Source organism: Microtus ochrogaster, chromosome X (genome assembly GCF_000317375.1).
Source record: "Microtus ochrogaster isolate Prairie Vole_2 chromosome X, MicOch1.0, whole genome shotgun sequence".
Lineage (NCBI taxonomy): Eukaryota > Metazoa > Chordata > Mammalia > Rodentia > Cricetidae > Microtus > Microtus ochrogaster.
Genome location: NC_022026.1, coordinates 24918367 through 24936204, shown reverse-complemented (window position 1 = coordinate 24936204; position 17838 = coordinate 24918367). Strand labels below are relative to the sequence as shown.

The 17838-nt window shown below is 50.4% G+C and overlaps 1 protein-coding gene and 1 pseudogene across 2 annotated transcripts in view; both read left to right on the top strand.

Moving 5' to 3' along the window:
- The window catches only part of Stard8 (StAR related lipid transfer domain containing 8), a 77034-nt gene extending 62658 nt beyond the window's left edge, over positions 1–14376 (top strand). The window contains exons 3-15 of one of the 2 annotated variants that reach the window (XM_026784920.1): positions 402–473; positions 3441–3522; positions 4425–4488; positions 5649–7045; positions 7645–7818; positions 8540–8699; positions 9169–9367; positions 9751–9961; positions 10190–10304; positions 11226–11450; positions 12289–12506; positions 12612–12788; positions 12958–14376. In XM_026784920.1, coding sequence (XP_026640721.1) covers positions 402–473; positions 3441–3522; positions 4425–4488; positions 5649–7045; positions 7645–7818; positions 8540–8699; positions 9169–9367; positions 9751–9961; positions 10190–10304; positions 11226–11450; positions 12289–12506; positions 12612–12788; positions 12958–13075 — 3212 coding nt within the window. In that variant the 3' untranslated portion in view covers positions 13076–14376. The remainder of the gene's footprint in view (positions 1–401; positions 474–3440; positions 3523–4424; positions 4489–5648; positions 7046–7644; positions 7819–8539; positions 8700–9168; positions 9368–9750; positions 9962–10189; positions 10305–11225; positions 11451–12288; positions 12507–12611; positions 12789–12957) is intronic. The other variant, XM_026784921.1, reaches the window with a different exon arrangement.
- Positions 13780–15767, top strand: LOC101979683 (annotated as a pseudogene).
- Positions 15768–17838: the final 2071 nt, after the last annotated feature.

The following is a 17838-nucleotide window of genomic DNA, read 5'->3' as shown; positions in this document are numbered from 1 at the left end:
ATGCTCTCCCCAGGGCCTGGAAGACTGGCAGTTCTAGCAGCTGATGGTGGTGGTGTGTTTTGGGCTAGGACATGGATGGAGAGCATGGGAGGGATTTGCAACAGGCCAGGAATGAGGTTCAGGAAAGCTATGGTTGACACAGGAAGTGGAATCAAGGGAGCAGAGGGTGCGCTTTGGCTAGTTGCATTGTGTCTTCCTTGCGGTTCCTGAACCATCAGAGCTAGGTATGCTTGCCTACAGGATGTGAGGCAGTATTCCCCCAGTATCATGCTATTCTTTTTTTCCCCCTGGAGTTCACTTTGTATACCAGGCTGTCCACAAACTCACAGAGATCCGCCTGTGTCTGCCTCTCAAGTGCTGGAATTAACTCTGCTTGTTTCTTTTCCTCTGTTCTGTTTTAGAAGCGGAAGCCAAAAAAGCATGTGAATGGCTTCGGGCAACAGGATTCCCTCAGTATGCTCAGCTTTTTGAAGGTAAAGCTTAGCTGTTCTCCCTATCCTATTCCAAAACTCGCTTTCTCCTACAGCTCTTCATCTACAAGCTGGGTAGAATACATGCTCAGTGCAGCCATACAAAACCCCTGTGTCTCCCGATCCCCACCAGCTGTGCAGGGACTGCACTCCTGAAGCTCGGGACCCTTAGGGGAGTGCTCTCATCAGCTTCCAGCTCTGGTGCTACTTGTGTCTTAGCGGCTCACTGTGTGTACCCTGGTGACAATGGGAAGGAGGAATTGTGCATCCTTGTGGCTCATGTGGGACCCCACTTTGCCCACGGCAATAACCTCATTTCTGTTTTTCTTCATTTCTCTTCGTTTTCTGGGTTTTGTTCTTGACGCTTGCGCCCTCGTCCCCTGTTGTTCACATACCCCTGCTGCACCCTGGCTTCACCCCTACTTCATTCTGTCAGGCTCACCCATGACCTCCATGGCCACTTCCCAACCCTCATTTTACTCTTTTCTCTCCATAGTATTCAGCCCTGGTAGCCACTCCCTTTGGTCTTCTGAAATACCTCCGCCTGCCTCTTCATCTCTGGCTGCTGCCCTCTATTTGCTGACTCTGCTTCCTCTAACTGGCATCTAAATATCAGGGTATTCCAGGGCTCAGTCTAGACCCTTTGCTTTCTCTGTGTTTATTTTCTTGAAGATGCTCATTCATCTTTTCTGTGACTGCTCTGAATGGGTCTGTCCAGACCTCGTTTCAGAGTTTATGGTACATCTAATCAGCCACCAACTCAATGTCTTTATGCTGCGGTCTAGCAGGTACCTCTGAGATCTGCCTAAAACAACTCTGTCCACTCTGTTGCTCAGGTTCTATATAGCCAGGAGTTACCCTTGAATTCCCTTCTTCCCCATGGCTAGATGTCCTGCTAGTCTTTTCTTCTTCCAAAGTGAATGCATTCCCTAACACCTCCACTCCTAGGCCTGCTGCGCTCCACCACTGCTCACCCGGAATAACGCACCAGGATCCTTCTTTGAACTCCATGCTTCGCTTTCAGTGCCCCAGACCTGTCGACCACAGCCTGAGACCACATGGCTCATGTGCTCTGATGAGGGAGAGACCAATCAATATTGCACCCTGCCTGACCACTGCTCTCCTTGATTGGCGACACCATTGGCTCCTGTCTACTCCCTGCTCCTTCCCTGGTCTCTCCCTCATCAGAACCTTGGTATTTGTGTTATTTCTGGCTGAAACTTGTTCTAGTTTCTCTGCTTAGCCAGCTTTTTCTCAGCCTTCAGGCATTCTGTCTCAGAAATCTCCCCCAGAAAGGCCTGGTCTGACTCCATCTCATCAAGTAGCCATTCCTGCCCCAGCCTTTATTTACTTTGTCACCCTGGATCAGGTTTGTTATGGCGTTTGTGTTATCTGTGGTTTGTGTATTGCTTGCTGCCTGTTACCTGTGTGAGTGTCAATTCCTTGAAGGTAGGGACCCCAATTTTGTGTTCTTCACTACTACCTTGCACAGTACCTGGCATGAACTGGCATCAGTATCAGTTGAATGAGCAGATGTGTGAATGGCTTGACCTTTCTCCCCTCTCTCCACGTGTCTTCCTTTTTGCTTTCCTTTCCCTGAGTCCTGGGGAGATGGCTCCCACTGCTTTGGATAGACACTGTATAGCTACATGCTTTTCCCTCTGACCTTGTTCCCCCCTAAACCCCATAATTTGCCTTGGACTTGCAGGAGATCGCCTGTCTGAAAGTCCAGAATTCAAATGAAAGAGAAGAAGAGCTCAAGGTGGATGTTTGCAGTCATTGAAAAGCTCAGGCCTGTTGTCTGGGCCTGGACATACTTTACACGGTTCATTTCAGCTCAGACCTCCCAGACTTCTCTGGCTTTTTCCTTAATTACCAACTCTGACCTCCCTAGGTTCCCTAGGCTCATTAGCCTTCTTTCCATGTGACACAATACCTGAGTGTGGCAGTTTGAATGCAATTGGCTCCCATAAGCTCACAGGGAGTGGCCCTGTTAGGAGGTGTGACTTTGTTGGAATACATGTTGCCTTGTTGGAGGAAGTGAGTCACTGTGGAGGCAGGCTTTGAGGTCTTATATATGCTCAAGCTGTGTCCAGTATCTTAGTTCATTTCCTGTCGCCTGCAAGATATAGAATGTAGTAATAGGAACGGCGGGCCGTAGAACTCTTGTCTCCTTCTCCAGCACCATATCTTCCTGCATGCCTACATGTCCACCATGATGCTAATGGACTAAACCTCTGAAACTGTAAGCCAGCCATTAAATGTTTTCCTATATAAGAGTTGCTTTGGTCATGGTGTCTCTTCACAGCAATAGAAACCCTAACTAAGGCACTGAGATAAGCAACTTAGAAAGAGGGGCAATTTATTTGGCCTTATGGTTTTCATCCATGGTTGCTTGGTTCTGTTGCTTTGGGCCTGTGGCCAGATAGAATGTCATGGTGGAAATGCAGAGTGGAGGAAAGCTTCATCCTTCATGGGGGGCTAAGAAGGGAGGGCTAGGAGGGATAGTGTGGATGGAAGGGAAATTCTAATACCCATTCAATGCTTTAGCTCCTTCCCCTGGGCCCTCCTTCCTAAAGGCTCCACCACATTCTGGGCACCTGCCCCTGGAGACTTAAGCCTTCAACCCATGCCTTAGACTGTTAGGCATGGGTCTCAAGTTCTGAGTGGTTCTCAACCTTTATAATGCCGTGACCCTTTAATACAGTTTCTCATGCTGTGATAACTGACCCCTAACCATAAAATTATTTCATTGCTACTTCCTAACTGTAACTATGATTCATAATGTAAATATCTGGTATGTAATCCCTGTGGGTCTAAGGTCTAAGGATTAGAGAAACCTTAAGAGCCAAACCCTACCACCTCTGTTTTATTCCTAGCTTTCCATTTTGCTTTGGCCCTTGCCTTCTTGCTTCTGGGGTCATTTCTGATCCCCTGCCAGACTCATCTTTGCTTCTTTCCCCCACACAGAGGGTGTGTTCCCCCTGGATATTGGCTCTGTGAAGAAGGACTACAGTTTTCTGGACCAGGACTCTCTGGGGGCCCTGTGCAGGTAGGGGATTGAGGGCCAGGCCTAAGAAGCCTTGGTACCAGTTTTGTGCTTCTTCGTGGAAATGACAACCTCTTTGTACCTTCTATTATAGGGGAGCATAATTTATCAATGGGGCTCAATTTCTGCAATCCCATTGCTCATTGTGGTTACTGTGTCTCTCAAACTTTCCTCTACCCCTGTCGCTATAACTAGAAGATCCAGATCAGGTCTTGATTCAAATTCCTCAAAGCATGCTTTGGTTTCAGTCTCTTTCTACTTAAACCAGTTCTGATGTTTCCTGAGGCTAAACCATGATTTCTCCTTAAATCTATTAAAGTCACCTGGCCAGCTAGCCTCTGTATCCTGCTCCTCCTTCCATACAAAGCTATTCTCCCTATAGCCACCAGAATCAGTTTTTTAAAACTCTAGGTGGGTACTTTCCCCTCTTTAAAATCTGCCACTGCCTATATGCAAAAGTACAAAACCTTTTCAGCATGGCGTTTGCCATCCTTCTTTTGTCCTCCTTTACCTTTGATCACATCCTCTCCCACTAGTTTCTTTGTTGACCGACTGTGCCCTGTTACAATGTGACAGGCTCCTGTAGAAGCCTAGAATCGCTGCCCTGCTTCTCTTATCCTCAGAATGCCCCTCTGCTTTCCAGGAAGCCTTCTTTGACTGTACTGCATCTCATCCTGAAAGTTACTGGTCTCATCCTCGGGGTGTCTCTGTATCTTCCGCATGCTCTTTTCTCCAACTGATCGCACCTGCAGTAGTTTGTTTCTCTATCTATCAGTACCTGGAGGACAGCGCTTTAATCTCCCCAGCACCATGCTGAAGACCATGGGAAATGGTAGATGGCATCTTGAAAGTGCCACCCTCTGGGGAATTAGGAACCTTGGGTGAACACCTACTTTGTGTTGCAGGAGGCTGATGACCTTGAACAACTGTGCTTCGATGAAGCTCGAGGTTCATTTTCAATGCAAACAGGTGAATCCCGGCAAGGGGCGAGGTCTGTGGTCTCCCAGCACCTGGGAAAATCCCAGAACATGCATTTGTGAACAAACTCCCTTATCCAAGGAGTTCGGGGTCTCTAGCATGGGGGTGGAGATGAAGGGATTTCCTATACTGCAGGCCCTATGAGCTTACTTAGGGTTTTGAGGAGCTTCCCCTATAGGAGCATGTGGGAGCAAGCACCCTGGCTCATACCTGACCCTACCCTACTCAAACCATCACTCCTTTCGGTTTTTGTCAGTCACATGACCCAGTGATGGCATTCCTTAGAGAAATGTACTCACTTAGGAGAAAACCACTGCTGTTCTGTTTGTCATGGCTAAAATTCCTTGAATGGGAGAAGAGGCTGGGTAATGTGGCAGAAAGATCATGGCCTCTATGGTCTTAGAAGTCAGGGTCACCACAGCCTTACCACCTAAGATCTTACTTCCTTGGTCCATAGCCTCATTTTCTCCATCACTACAATGAGTTAGGGGACTGGATTCATACCCGTTTAAAGCCTTTCCAATTTGTCCATTTCTTATAGAAGCCATAAGGCCTCTGTCTGTACATGGCCTTAAAAGTAAGCCTCATGGCTTCATTGTTTCCTGGGGACAAGTACTGTTGGTGTCCTCTGGAGCTTTCCCCACCAGAGGCCTGCATCCAGGTAGGGTAGCCACACTGACAGATCCCTGGCCTGGGGCATTTCTGTCCCTGACTACTAAGTGCCCTGTCTGCGTCTCAGTTTCCTCATCTTGCCAAGGAGAAAATGGATCAGAACATCGAAAATCCTCTCCAGTTCTTAGAGAGCATAATTTTCATCTAAGACTACAGCCTCTAAATATTTAAGAATCTCTGCCACTGACATAACCGTGACAGTACATAATGCTGGGCACATAGCTTCTGGTTTGTGGGATTTCCTGTCTGTGAAATGGCGGTAGCGGGTTAGATGACCATCATCATACATCCAGACTGGCTGTGAGTCCTGGTTTCCTACAACACTCCCAGAGCCAGCTTTCCATTCGCAGGCCAGGCCCTCTCCCAGAAAGCAAAGCTCTTCACCCTGCTCCACCCTAGAGCATTTGGAAGCAGAGTAAGGCACAAGCTGGTACTTGTCTGTCGGGCTTCTGTGACCCCTCCCTATGATGCCTCCCCAGGATGAAGACTCCGAAGAGGAAGAACAATGCACCATCAGCAGCCACTGGGCCTTTGAGCAGGAAAGCAAATGTGGGTCCCCCATGGGCTCTTCTGCCCTGCTGGCCCCACCAAGCCCTAGCCTTCTGGGGACCTCAAGCTGTGAAAGTGTCCTAACTGAGCTCAGTGCCGCCTCCCTGCCGGCCATCTCTGTGAGCCTCTCACCAGAGTCAGCAGACCTGGCCTTGCTAGATCGTGTCCCCATCCCAAGTAACCAGCCCTTCCTTAGTCCCACCCAGGGCCAGGAGGCTGCTCAAGACAAAGTAAAGAAGCATTATTCTCGAAGCTTCCTCAAGCACCTTGAATCTCTAAGGAGGAAGGAAAAGGGTGACAATCGGCAAACAGAGCCTGAGCAACGCCTGGCCACCTCGGAAAAGTCCACCAAGGCTTCATCTTTCCGCAGTTGCCGTGGCTTTCTCTCAGCTGGATTTTACAGGGCCAAGAACAGGGCCGCTACTTCAGCCCGGGGCAGAGAGGGTGCGACGCAGAAGGCCTGGGAGGCTTGGCCCATAGCCACATTCCGGCATCCTCAACCCATTCGCCGGCGTGACTGCCTGGTGCATGTGCCTGGAGACCATAAACCAGGCACATTCCCTCGTTCTCTGTCCATTGAAAGTCTTTGTCCAGATGATGGCCATCCACTGGCAGATTGGAAGCCAAGTAGGTGCTGGGGCTATGAAGGGCGCCGGGGTTCCTGTGGTTCCACAGGTAGCCATGCCAGCACTTACGACAACTTGCCTGAGCTGTACCCAGCTGAGCCTTTCCAGGCTGAGGCTGAGGCTGGAGATGAGGAGGGCGAAGGCAGCTATGCCCATCTAGATGACATCCTGGAGCATGTGTGGGGGCTGCAGCAACGGGTAGAGCTCTGGTCTCAGACCATGTACCCGGACCTGAGGCCTGGAGATAAGGAAGAGGAAGAGGAGGAAGAGGAGGAAGCTGCTTCATCCATTGAAATAGCCACAGCTGAGGTGGAAGGCCAGGATGAAGATCTAGCCCAGGCAGAGTCTCAAGTCCTCAGAGAGTTTCCACCCCAAGCCAAGGAGGAAGTCCCACTGATAATACTGGCTCAGGCCCCTGCTGTGGTAGAGCCATTGGTACAGGCCGAGGCTACGGCTCCAGCCCAGGCCCAGGACCATGAACAAGAAGCAAACTTGGCTGCCGAGCCTGCTTCTGCCTCCAGCCTGTCTGTGGAAGAAGGACACTCCATTTCCGACACTGCTGTTTCCTCCAGTGAACTTGACAGCAGTGGCAACTCCAGGAATGAGGTAGAGGCTGCAGAAGCCCAGGCAGGACTCCAAGCATCAGTGCCCCGCGAGCGACGGGATTCAGGTGTTGGGGCCTCACTTACCAGACCATGCAGGTGGGAGTTTGGGGTAGTAGGGATGGGGGTGGAGTCCCTTCTCAGTCTCTGCTTTCTATCTGTCCTGCTTTCCTAGTCATAAAGCCCAGGGGAAAGTTCTGGGGGGGGGGTGTCAGGAGATCATTTCCAGGCAGCCTGTCCCAAGAGAAAAGGAGACAGAGCTTAAGAATGTGGAGCCCTGAATGCTCAGTACAGGATCTAACCGTAGTGTGGCTTGAGGAAATGCTGCCTCTTCTGGCCTTGCTCTCCTCATCTTAGCAACAGGGGTGTTAGAGATGGCCTCTTCGCCTCAGTTTTGATGAAGAGTGGTTCTTGCCACAGTAGCCTTAGAACGGGTAGAGACCAGTACTGCCTTTTGGGGACTAAATGGGTCTGAGCTTGGTGCCATCCTCCATGAGAGCTTCTTGAACCCTAGATGACATAAAAGCTGAGAGCAAACTTTTGCCATCCCAAGGCCCCATAGTAGTACTCAGTGTGCCTCCACCTCCCTGTACTTCCTTTCCTTGGGGAGATAAAAAAAAAAGGAGCCAAAAGGACATGGCCTTTTCTAAGGGTTAGCAAAACTGTGTCTCTGATGCTCTTTGCCCCTCTCACTTCAGGAAACTCCGCTGGCACAGCTTCCAGAACTCCCACCGCCCCAGCCTCAACTCAGAGTCGCTGGAGATCAACCGGCAGTTTGCAGGCCAGATCAACCTGCTTCACAAGGGCTCGCTGCTGCGGCTCACTGGCTTCATGGAGAAGTACACTGTGCCCCACAAACAGGCCTGGGTCTGGTGAGTGTCTCCTGAGCCATGCAGGACAGAAGCTATGGACTTTCCTAGGCTCTGTGTCCTGGGATCACAGCCCAGAGGCAGGATAGACCGGCAGGCTGAGCGCACAGGCCAGTGGAATGATACTGTTCCAGGAGGCTGAAAGGGTCTGGTAAGGATAGATGTGGTCTGGAAATCCCCAGGTCTTCCAGCTGTCCTTTCTCTATCCCAGCCTCCATGCACCATCAGTGAGATTGTCCTAAAGTACACTTCGGTGGTCATGTATTGAGTAAATAAACAGCCTCATGGCTTCCCAGTGTCAATTCCTTTCTCTCATGATCCTTTCATGTCCTGCGGTGGCCCCATCCTTCTGGCTCTTTTGTCAGCCTTTCCCAAGCAGAACCATGATGGCCTATGGGACTCGTCGCTCTTCTCTGAGCGTTTTTGCCTTTGCACTTGCTGTCCTCTGCCTTTGCCTTATTGCTTCCGTGGACAACACCACTCTGTCCTGCAAGCGTCAGCCGACTTACCACCTCCTCTAGGAAGGCCCCTCTGACCTAGTAGGTGTGCTTTCCCTTCCTAGCGGCTCTTCCTCTAAGTTCAAGACCTACCGCTGGCCATGTGGGAACCTTTGTCCATGTGGCGTCTGAGGACATACTGTGTTCGCTACTCCTCTCATTTCTAGATGATTGATAGCCTTCCAACTGAGATCTCTCTTCCTGATCGCTTGTTAACCCCCAAACAGGTCAGTGCCCAAGTTTATGAAAAGAAATAAGACCCCAGACTACCGGGGGCACCATGTATTTGGAGTACCACCCCTCATTCACGTGCAGCGTACCGGCCAGCCTCTGCCCCAAAGCATTCAGCAAGCCATGCGCTACCTACGGAGCCAGTGCCTAGATCAGGTGAGTAGTCCTCAGGAAGCCTGCAGAGAAGTGGTGTTGGGAGGTGACAAGGCCCCAGGCTGACTGCTCTGCCATCCCTCTTGGGTTGGACTACTCTCCAGAAACCTTTCCTTCCCTCGCAAGCCTCAGCAGGGATGATGCCAAAGCTCCCTTCCTTTCTTTATGGATGGAGCCTTTTGCCCACTTTGGGGGCAGCTTCTTCCTGCCCCCGGCTTTGCAGTCCCCCTAGTCTCAGGACCTGCCTTAGCCTAAGGCCACCTGTTCATCCTCATCCCCATGACAGCTGTCTTTCTCTTTGGCACCAGGCTGTAAACAACTTTCTCTCTGGACTTGCTGAGCCCATCGGGAAGCCTGCCAGGCTCCCTGGTCTCCAAGATGGCCTATGTTCCTGCCACCCCAGTCCTGGGCAACCCTCACAGTCTCCCTTATCCTCTGCATATCATGTTATTCCTTCCTTTCAATGGGTCAGGTGGGCATCTTCCGCAAGTCTGGAGTCAAGTCCAGGATCCAGAGCCTGCGCCAAATGAATGAAACCTCCCCTGACAACGTCTGTTATGAGGGCCAATCGGCCTATGACGTGGCTGACCTACTGAAGCAGTATTTCCGGGATCTTCCTGAGCCCATTTTCACCAGCAAGCTCACCACCACTTTCCTGCAGATCTATCAGCGTAAGTCCCCTGTACCCCTCTTTATTAACCTGCCCCTCACTCAGCCTGCCTGATCCTGAGGGCTTCTGGGAAGCAAACCTGGCAGCTGGCCACGTGAGCTCATGGGAACATTCACTCTCTGAATTTGAAAAGATGCTTAGCGAAGGGACCACATTCTACTCCCCCTCAAACCCATTTTTGGTAGGGTAGACTGAGGCCCTGAGGAAAGGACCTTCCAAATGGCTGCCCTGAATATCAGAGCAGTGCTTGAGCTAGTCGCCAGAGCCTATCCTGATCCTTTTCTTTGGAGACTGTCGGGCCTTGTACATTCTGGAAAACAAGAAGCTTGCTGCTGGTGCTTCTGGAGAAATAAAGAAGGCCCTTCTGACCTTCCTGTCCTGCAGTCCTCCCCAAAGAACAGTGGCTGGCAGCAGCGCAAGCTGCCACCTTGCTGCTCCCTGATGAGAACCGAGAAGTGCTGCAGACCCTGCTCTACTTCCTAAGTGACATTGCCTCTGCAGAGGAGAACCAGATGACAGCTGGCAACCTAGCAGTGTGCCTGGCACCCTCCATCTTCCACCTCAATGTCTCCAAGAAGGATAGTTCTTCTCCCAGGTGAGCCGGGTAGCGCATGCAGACGCCAGTCTCGAATTTGGCTTCCCAGAACGTTCAGCCTGGAGAGCTATTAGTGCTATTCCTGCCTTTGTACCAAGGAGTTTTAGCCTTCGCCACTGTGAAGCATGCCATGTCTAAAGGACACCAGGTGACTTTATTGAGAGGCAGCTCTCACTCATCTTGTCTGGTGCCTTGGTGCCATCCTGCTCTTTCCCTCTCTCCCTCCAGGATCAAAAGCAAACGCAGCCTGGTTGGTCGGCCGGGCCCCAGGGACTTGAGTGAGAACATGGCTGCCACCCAGGGCCTGTCACACATGATCAGTGACTGCAAGAAACTTTTCCAGGTGAGTCTGGCAAGGCCATGGCACCTGATTGTGAGAATTATCAGCCCTGACCTTTGGACCCTGTATCAGGTTCTCAACCTGTGAGTTGCAACCCCTCTGGCAAACCTCTATCTCCAAAAATATTCGCATTACGATTCATAACAGTAGCAAAATTGCAGTTTCAAGTAGCAACGAAAATAATTTTGTGGTTGGGGGTCACCACAGCATGAGGAACTGTATTGAAGAGTTGCATCATTAGGCAGGTTGAGAGCCACTTCCCTACAGGAACAGAACTGATAGAATGGATGCGTGTGTGCGTGTGGCTTATTAGAATGGCTTACAGGCTGTGGTCAGACTAGTCCAACAATGGCTGCCTCCCAGTAGAAAGGTCATAGTAGTTGTTCAGTCCATGAGGCTGGTTTTTGATCTCTGTTGGAATCCTAAAATAGGTTCTAATACCAGGGAAGGGATGCCTCAGCAGCAGGAGAGATAAACTTGCCAGCAAGAGTGAGGGCAAGCAGTGTAAAAGCAAAAGACTTTCTAACATGTCCTTTCATGTGGGCTGCCACCAGAAGGTGTGGCTCAGATTTAGGGTGGGTGTTCTGGCCTCAAATGGCCTCAATTTAGGGTGGGTCTTCCCGCCTCAAAGGATCTAGTAAAGCAAATCCTTCACAAGTGTGCCCAGCTGCTTGATTTTTAGTTGATTCCAGTTTTAGTCAACTTGACAAGCAAGATCAGCCATCACAGCCTCCAAGTCAGGCAAGAGGCCCAGCTTGTCACATGCTGCTAGGCTCTAATTCGTGACCCTTCTTCATCAGTTTCTTATCTGTCCCACTGCTGGGCCATAGCCATGCCACTCTACTGTCTTAACACTGACACTTGTGGGGTGCCCTGCTCTCCACAGCACCCACTCAGTGTGTCTATGTGTGTGTGCCCTTCCAGGTGCCCCAGGATATGGTGGTGCAACTGTGTGGTTCATATAGTGCAGCTGAACTCAGCCCCCCTGGACCAGCCCTGGCTGAGCTCAGGCAGGCACAGGCTGCTGGGGTGAGTCTCAGCCTTTACATGGAGGAGAGTGTGCAGGAGCTGCTTCGGGATGCTGCAGAACGCTTCAAGGGTTGGACCAATGTGCCAGGGCCCCAGCACACAGAACTGGCTTGTAGGAAGGTGAGCACCCCACTCTTCATCTTGTTGTAGGCTGGGAGAGAGCCCTGGGTCTGCCCCAGAGAGTTGCTCAGTCAACCTTACCAGGCCTGTGCCTGGTACTTGGAAGATGGCAGCCAGCTGCACAAGTGTCTGAAGGAATCAGAAACCATATGAGTCCAGTGCATCCCTCTGTGGACGCCTTCCTGAGTTCTCTTCCACAGTTCTACTTCAGACTCAGTACCACCACGATAGCTCCCTGAAATGCCTGGGTTTCCTTTGGCCCTGAACAGGCAACACGCCTTGTGATACCTCCACTCTCTGTTTCTGTTTGTGCTGTCCTGGGAAACTAAGACCTCTCCCAGGCCACATTTAGTCATGGTCAGAGCTGGAGGTGGCTCCTAACAGTGCCCCTCTGTTAGTAGCCTTGCTCTTTCTGGGATGTTAATCTTGAGTGACATTTTGAGCCAGGTATTTTCTGTGATAGAATGATCATGACTAATCTTCACCATGGGGTCAAGGTAGGGAGCTGGAAAAGAGTATGGCACATGCAAAATCACCCCTCTCTGCCTGCATCCAAAAATATCACATGCTGTGCCCATTATCATAGGCCCAGCAAGCGTCTAAATGCTTGGGATCCATCGTTGCCTTTTGCTCTAGAGCAAACTGAAGAGCAGACATGTGAGAAGGACAGAGAAACAGGGGTGTCTACCTGTTTATCTGAATCTAGAGCTGGTCATCAGAGGGGCCTAGTAGCTACAGGAAGGGAGTTCTAGGCTCTTTAGCCTGAGACCTGGCCTGGCATGAATTTGGAGTGCTCTCCCCTTGCTAGTGTTCCTAACCTCATCCCTTTGGCTTGTAGGCACCAGACGGTCACCCCCTGCGGATGTGGAAGGCATCCACAGAAGTGGCTGCCCCTCCAGCTGTGGTGCTGCATCGTGTCCTGCGAGAGCGGGCCCTGTGGGATGAGGACCTACTGCGGGCCCAGGTGCTGGAAGCCCTGATGCCGGGGGTGGAGCTGTACCACTACGTCACTGACAGCATGGCACCCCATCCTTGCCGTGACTTTGTGGTGCTCAGGTGAGGGGCTACTGCTACCACCCTGCTGTACTTCAGGGACCAGAAAGGTGGGGCAGGAGCCAGCGGCAAGGATCTGAACATGGGGTCTGGCTGTCCGTGTTCCAGGATGTGGCGCTCAGACCTGCCTCGTGGTGGATGCCTCCTTGTCTCCCAGTCCCTGGATCCTGAGCAACCCGTGCCAGAGTCTGGAGTGCGGGCCCTCATGCTTACTTCCCAGTACCTCATGGAGCCCTGTGGCCTTGGCCGCTCTCGCCTCACTCATATCTGCCGCGCTGACCTCAGGTACCAGACTTGGGCTATTTGCCTCATACTCTTGGCCCGGAGTCCATCCCTTGCCTCTGCCCTATGTCAGTGAGCCCCATTGTGAAAGAGAGTTCCTTTCTTCCTTCTCCCTGACAAAGGCCCCAGTGGAAACCCAATTTCTCATGTCTGCCTACCTCTTCCTCCCCAGGGGCCGTTCTCCTGACTGGTACAACAAAGTCTTTGGGCACTTGTGTGCCATGGAAGTGGCAAAGATCCGGGACTCTTTCCCCACACTTCAGGCAGCTGGCCCTGAAACCAAGTTGTGAGCCTTAGACTGGTGTTGCCTAGGCCTCTGCTACCAAAGAAATGAATGGGAAGAAGAACTGAGACACCCCTAGGGACAGAGCCAGGCCCAGGTGGCCATCTGCCTGTCAGCTTACATCCTAATGCTAGTCTGAACAAACACAAGAGAAGAGAGTGTAGGTGGCCTATCTCCACCTCCCTTCACCCCCCACACTGCATTCTGTTCTCACCAAAGCAAGAAGACTGCTGCTGCCCACCTGACCAAGAAGACCCTGCTGTATCTTGATCTCCAGCAGCTACCTACTGAGAAGGGGAAGAAGGTGGAGAGCATTGTGCAACCCGGGCTCTCTGCATACCAAGAAGGCAAGCCATCTTGCTTGCTGCTAGGGTTCTTTCGAGTTTGGATAGGAGGTTCTGATCCTGCCTTTGGGGCCAACATTGACCCTGAATACAGGTCTGGAGCAACGGCTGGGGTACAGCACAGGAAAGCACCAATGATCACAATCCACTTTATTTCTGTAAACATGATGCTGACTTATGAGGCAGGTTGAGGGTGGCCCTATGGGCCCATACTAGGTAGGTAACATGACCAATTGGGATAGCTTGGGATATAAGGGTGGAGAACCTTTCTTTCTCAATCCCCAAGACACCAATTAACCATACTCCCTTGCTTTGGTCCACACTTGCTTTGTTACTCCCTAGAGTTGTGGGCAGCCTTTGGCCACTTATGGCCATAGCTACAGGTAAATTAGGTCATTCCCACGACACAGGCCAGGCCAAAGCTGACAGTAGCAGCAAGATGTACAGATGTATCTTCATGTTTTTTGCCCATGGTGGGTGGTCTATAAGAACTATCCTGACCTAAATCAAACACCCTGAACAAACACAAAGGGCTTCTTCCCTTAGCCATCCAGGCCCTGATTCCAGCCCAATCTATCCCACCCAGTGGCTATGTTTGTTCAGGTAGAAATCTAGCAACCATTCGGAGGACAAGTGGTGCTTTCTTTGTCTTTGGCTAAGGAAACTGGATTGTGTTGGGTTGCAGCTATCATTGTAATGTTTATCTTGTTTTTCTCTGTACCTATAAATACTGTACAGCCAGAATATATATGTGTATATGTATATATATACATATGTATATATCAATACATATACACACATATCTGCATGCACACACAACAACTCCCTCTTGAGTACATTATAATCTCTGGGTGGGAGCAGGATCTGGAGGGCCTGGGCGACGACACTTCTGTTCTAATGAGAGATGAGAGGTGAAGAGCAGGCCACAGCAGTTCCCTCTGCAGAACAATAAAGCATGACTGGAGATGTGCACTGCCTCTGTGGATGTCTTTTTGCTGAGAGAATGGGCTGGGGCCTGGGGTTGCAACCATACCCATAGGTCACAGATTGTGAGCATTTTCCTTGTATTCTGCTGATACCAACACACGGTGTCAGGACTTGGGGTAACACCATGGGGGAAAGGGAAGACCTCTTGTCTTGGGAAGAGGATTGGGAAGGCAGGCAGAATCTGGAGAAGCCCAGACTCAGACACAAACTTCAAACTCCATCCTATGCCTAGGCCAGGGTCCTGGATTTGGGTACCAGCCTGCACCATGACCTCACGAGTCCATAATAGCTCTAATGAGGGGTGTTCCAGGCTCAGGTCTCCTCCTTTCCACTCCTATGCAGCTTGGGCAAAACAAAAGCAGTAGGGATGCAGTCCTCAGAGGCTTGGGAGGGGTCCTGTGCCACATACATGACACCCTAAAAGAGGGCTGGGTGCCTTGAGGCCGCAAAGCATTGGGGTGTCTAAGCCAGGTTCTGTTTGAATTTCCCAAAGGAAAGAGCTTGAATTTGCCATTTTGTTGTGGCCATAAAACTTTTAAGCTGTGGGCTATGGGCCTGGACCCGCAGACCTGCTGTCATTTGGGGCACTCTGGGGGGGGCTCTTTTCCACCCTACTGCTGCTACTAGCAGGGGATGCCAAAAAATCAGAGGTGTCCAGGGCTGCTGCTGAGGGTCCGGGAGACGGTGGGATTACTCTAAGAGATTGTTTCAAGATTAAGGGGCATGCAGTTGTTTCAGGGGTAAAGCCTCAGGACTGGGATTTTCATGGCCTGAATGCTAGTAGACTAAGAAGAGTGTGTTGGTTTCCTTAAGACAGATGGGAGTTTTGTAGTTCATGGTATTCCATATGTAGTAGAAGTTTTTCTCCAGCTTCCAAATTTGATCCTCCCCGAGTCAATATCACTTCAAAAGGAAAAAATGAAAGCAAGATATGTGAATTCCATTCAAATCAACAGAAGTGCTCAGATTACTCCATCCTCTCCAAATGAAATCTTCAGGTCCACCTTCTTAATTTTATCATTTATTTATTTATTTATTTATTTATTTATTTATTTATTTATTTAGGTTTTTCAAGGCAAGGTTTCTCTGTTTATCAACCCTTGATGTCCTGGAACTCACTCTGTAGACCAGGCTGACATCGAACTCTCAGAGATCCACCTGCCTCTGCCTCCCGAGTGCTGGGATCAAAGGTGTGCGCCACCATATCCGGCCAGCCTTCATACTTTATTAGGACTGGATCATAGGCTGGACAGACTCTCTGATGAAGCCAATAGTTATGATGATGGTTTTTCCTCATTGATATTTGTACTTCTGCCAAAAGTGGTCAACACAAGTAATCCTGACATGAGACAGGAGACAGAGTGGTGAACGTGTATGTTCAATTCCAACATGAGTTGCTGGGTTCCAAGTTCAAGACAAAGACAAGACTCTCCCCAAACCTGGCAAATCTAGAAACATCAGCAGCAGAAGTAAAACAGGCAAGTGGGGGGGGGCAATCCAAAAGGAAGTAGTCGGGGTCACATCTGGCATCGTAGAAAAAAGACAACACAGTGTGGCATCCAAGTTTTGATGCGAAATGGTCTGGAGCAATTATGGTAAACCAAGTCATCCCTAGAGTTGACGCTATACAACTGTTGTCTATGTGAACTTCTTTACACATGTCCTATACATGGCACACAAGAAAATCCAGCTTTTATCCTCCCTCTCTATGAGGTCAATACTGATGTCACTGAAATGATATTACTAAAATATATGAAGTACTACTTACTGTCCATTGTCTATATTAAAAAACTGTCAATCTAGAAAGTAAAATAAAGCTAACTTCTAAGGACAGGTCTAAAGAAATTAGTCTTGCAACTTAGACTTATGAGCAAGGCAAGGGAATTTTGCAAGCACCATAATGTGCTCAGGCTAGTCAATGGGAGCTATGACATCATTCAAGGAGAGAATCTGATGAGATGGCCAATCAGTATGTAGCCTATTCCTGAGATAAATGCCTGTTAAATGGCACACCACTGTGCAGGCTTTGGAATTCTATAGCATTTACATTCACCCAGGAGTACTATTAGCCAGAATACGAAAGTCCTGCTGTCTGTCAGAATTCATCTTCATCAGAGCTCCAGTAGGGATCTCTGAATCATGCTTTGTCACACAGCTGGCTCCCTGCGTGTTCAGGTGGGAGTTCTTTGACCTGCAGCACAACCAGCCACAGCCCAAAGAGACCAGGCTCCCCATCAAGTCTCCTCTATAACCTCCTTCATTGTCTTCTCTTTCTACGTACAAAAGCATGTGTTTGGTTTTTCCTCATCAGTGAAATGTGGGACCTTGGAAGTAAGGCAGGCAGGCAGATATATCAGTCAGCCTCTGGCTTTTGTGGGCACAAGAAGGTAGGTTTCTGCTGGGAGGCAGCATAAACAGGAATGGATTTCCAGAACACAGTGTGCCTCATCAGGCAATGAGACAGATAAGGAGGAGAAGGCAGGCCCCTAGAAGGACCAAACAATCTGCCAGCATTCTCTATGTGGCCTCTGATGCCCTGAGCTGGCTGCCAGGGTAGAGGGAGTCCCAGGCAGGCCCTGATGCTTCAGCAGAGTAGGGGTGGTGAAGAGCCTGGGAGTTCCACATCGACGCCCCTCCCTCTGTGGCTTGAGACCTACTTCGCGGGTAGTCATGGGCCAAGTAACCCAGCTAGCTGTGGTCCAGCTGCTTAGCCAGTCAGCCTAATGCCCGAGTGTGGGTTTCCAGAGACGCTCACATTTCCTAGGCACCCACACTTCTGATAGGACCTGTGACCACACGGAGCACTGAAGCTGAGAACGTGCATTTCTGGCGAGCTCCCAGATGGTGCCAGGCTGCTGGCACTCCCGTGCTCATTCGGTGCCCTCCGATCCATGAGTCCCGGAGGTTCATGTTAATGGCACAAGTTCCTATGAAAGTGAATCCAAAGCTGGTGACTAAACTCCCTCTCGGGCCCATGCGCAGCCTCTGAGGGCCAGTGGTGGGAGATGGAAACCTCCACATGATCACCCAGTTCTAGTCACGTGACTTATTACCTACGTCACAGAGCCCGTGTGCTCTCCTCTGCACACGGAGAGGACACAGCCACATGCACAGATCATAGCGGTCAGCTGCTCGCCCAGCGCCCACCAGTGTTCTGTCCCTTGTTGTCGGTTTGTCCTCCTGATGCTACCTAACATCTTCTTTTGTTACTCGGCTTGGGTTGTGAGCTGAACTGTAACGGGAAGGACTTTAGAAGAGGAGAAACGGGCGCCTGTTCTGGGTGCCCTAGTGTCACCCCAAACTGTATCACCCTTTACCCACCCACCCTTCAGGTACCCTCCTTGGGTCCTTGATAGTCGTTTTACCAAGTCCAGTCATTCCCTTCTAGGTAAACTGCATGAGCTTTCAAGTAAGATTCCTCTAGGATTTGGCAGGTAAT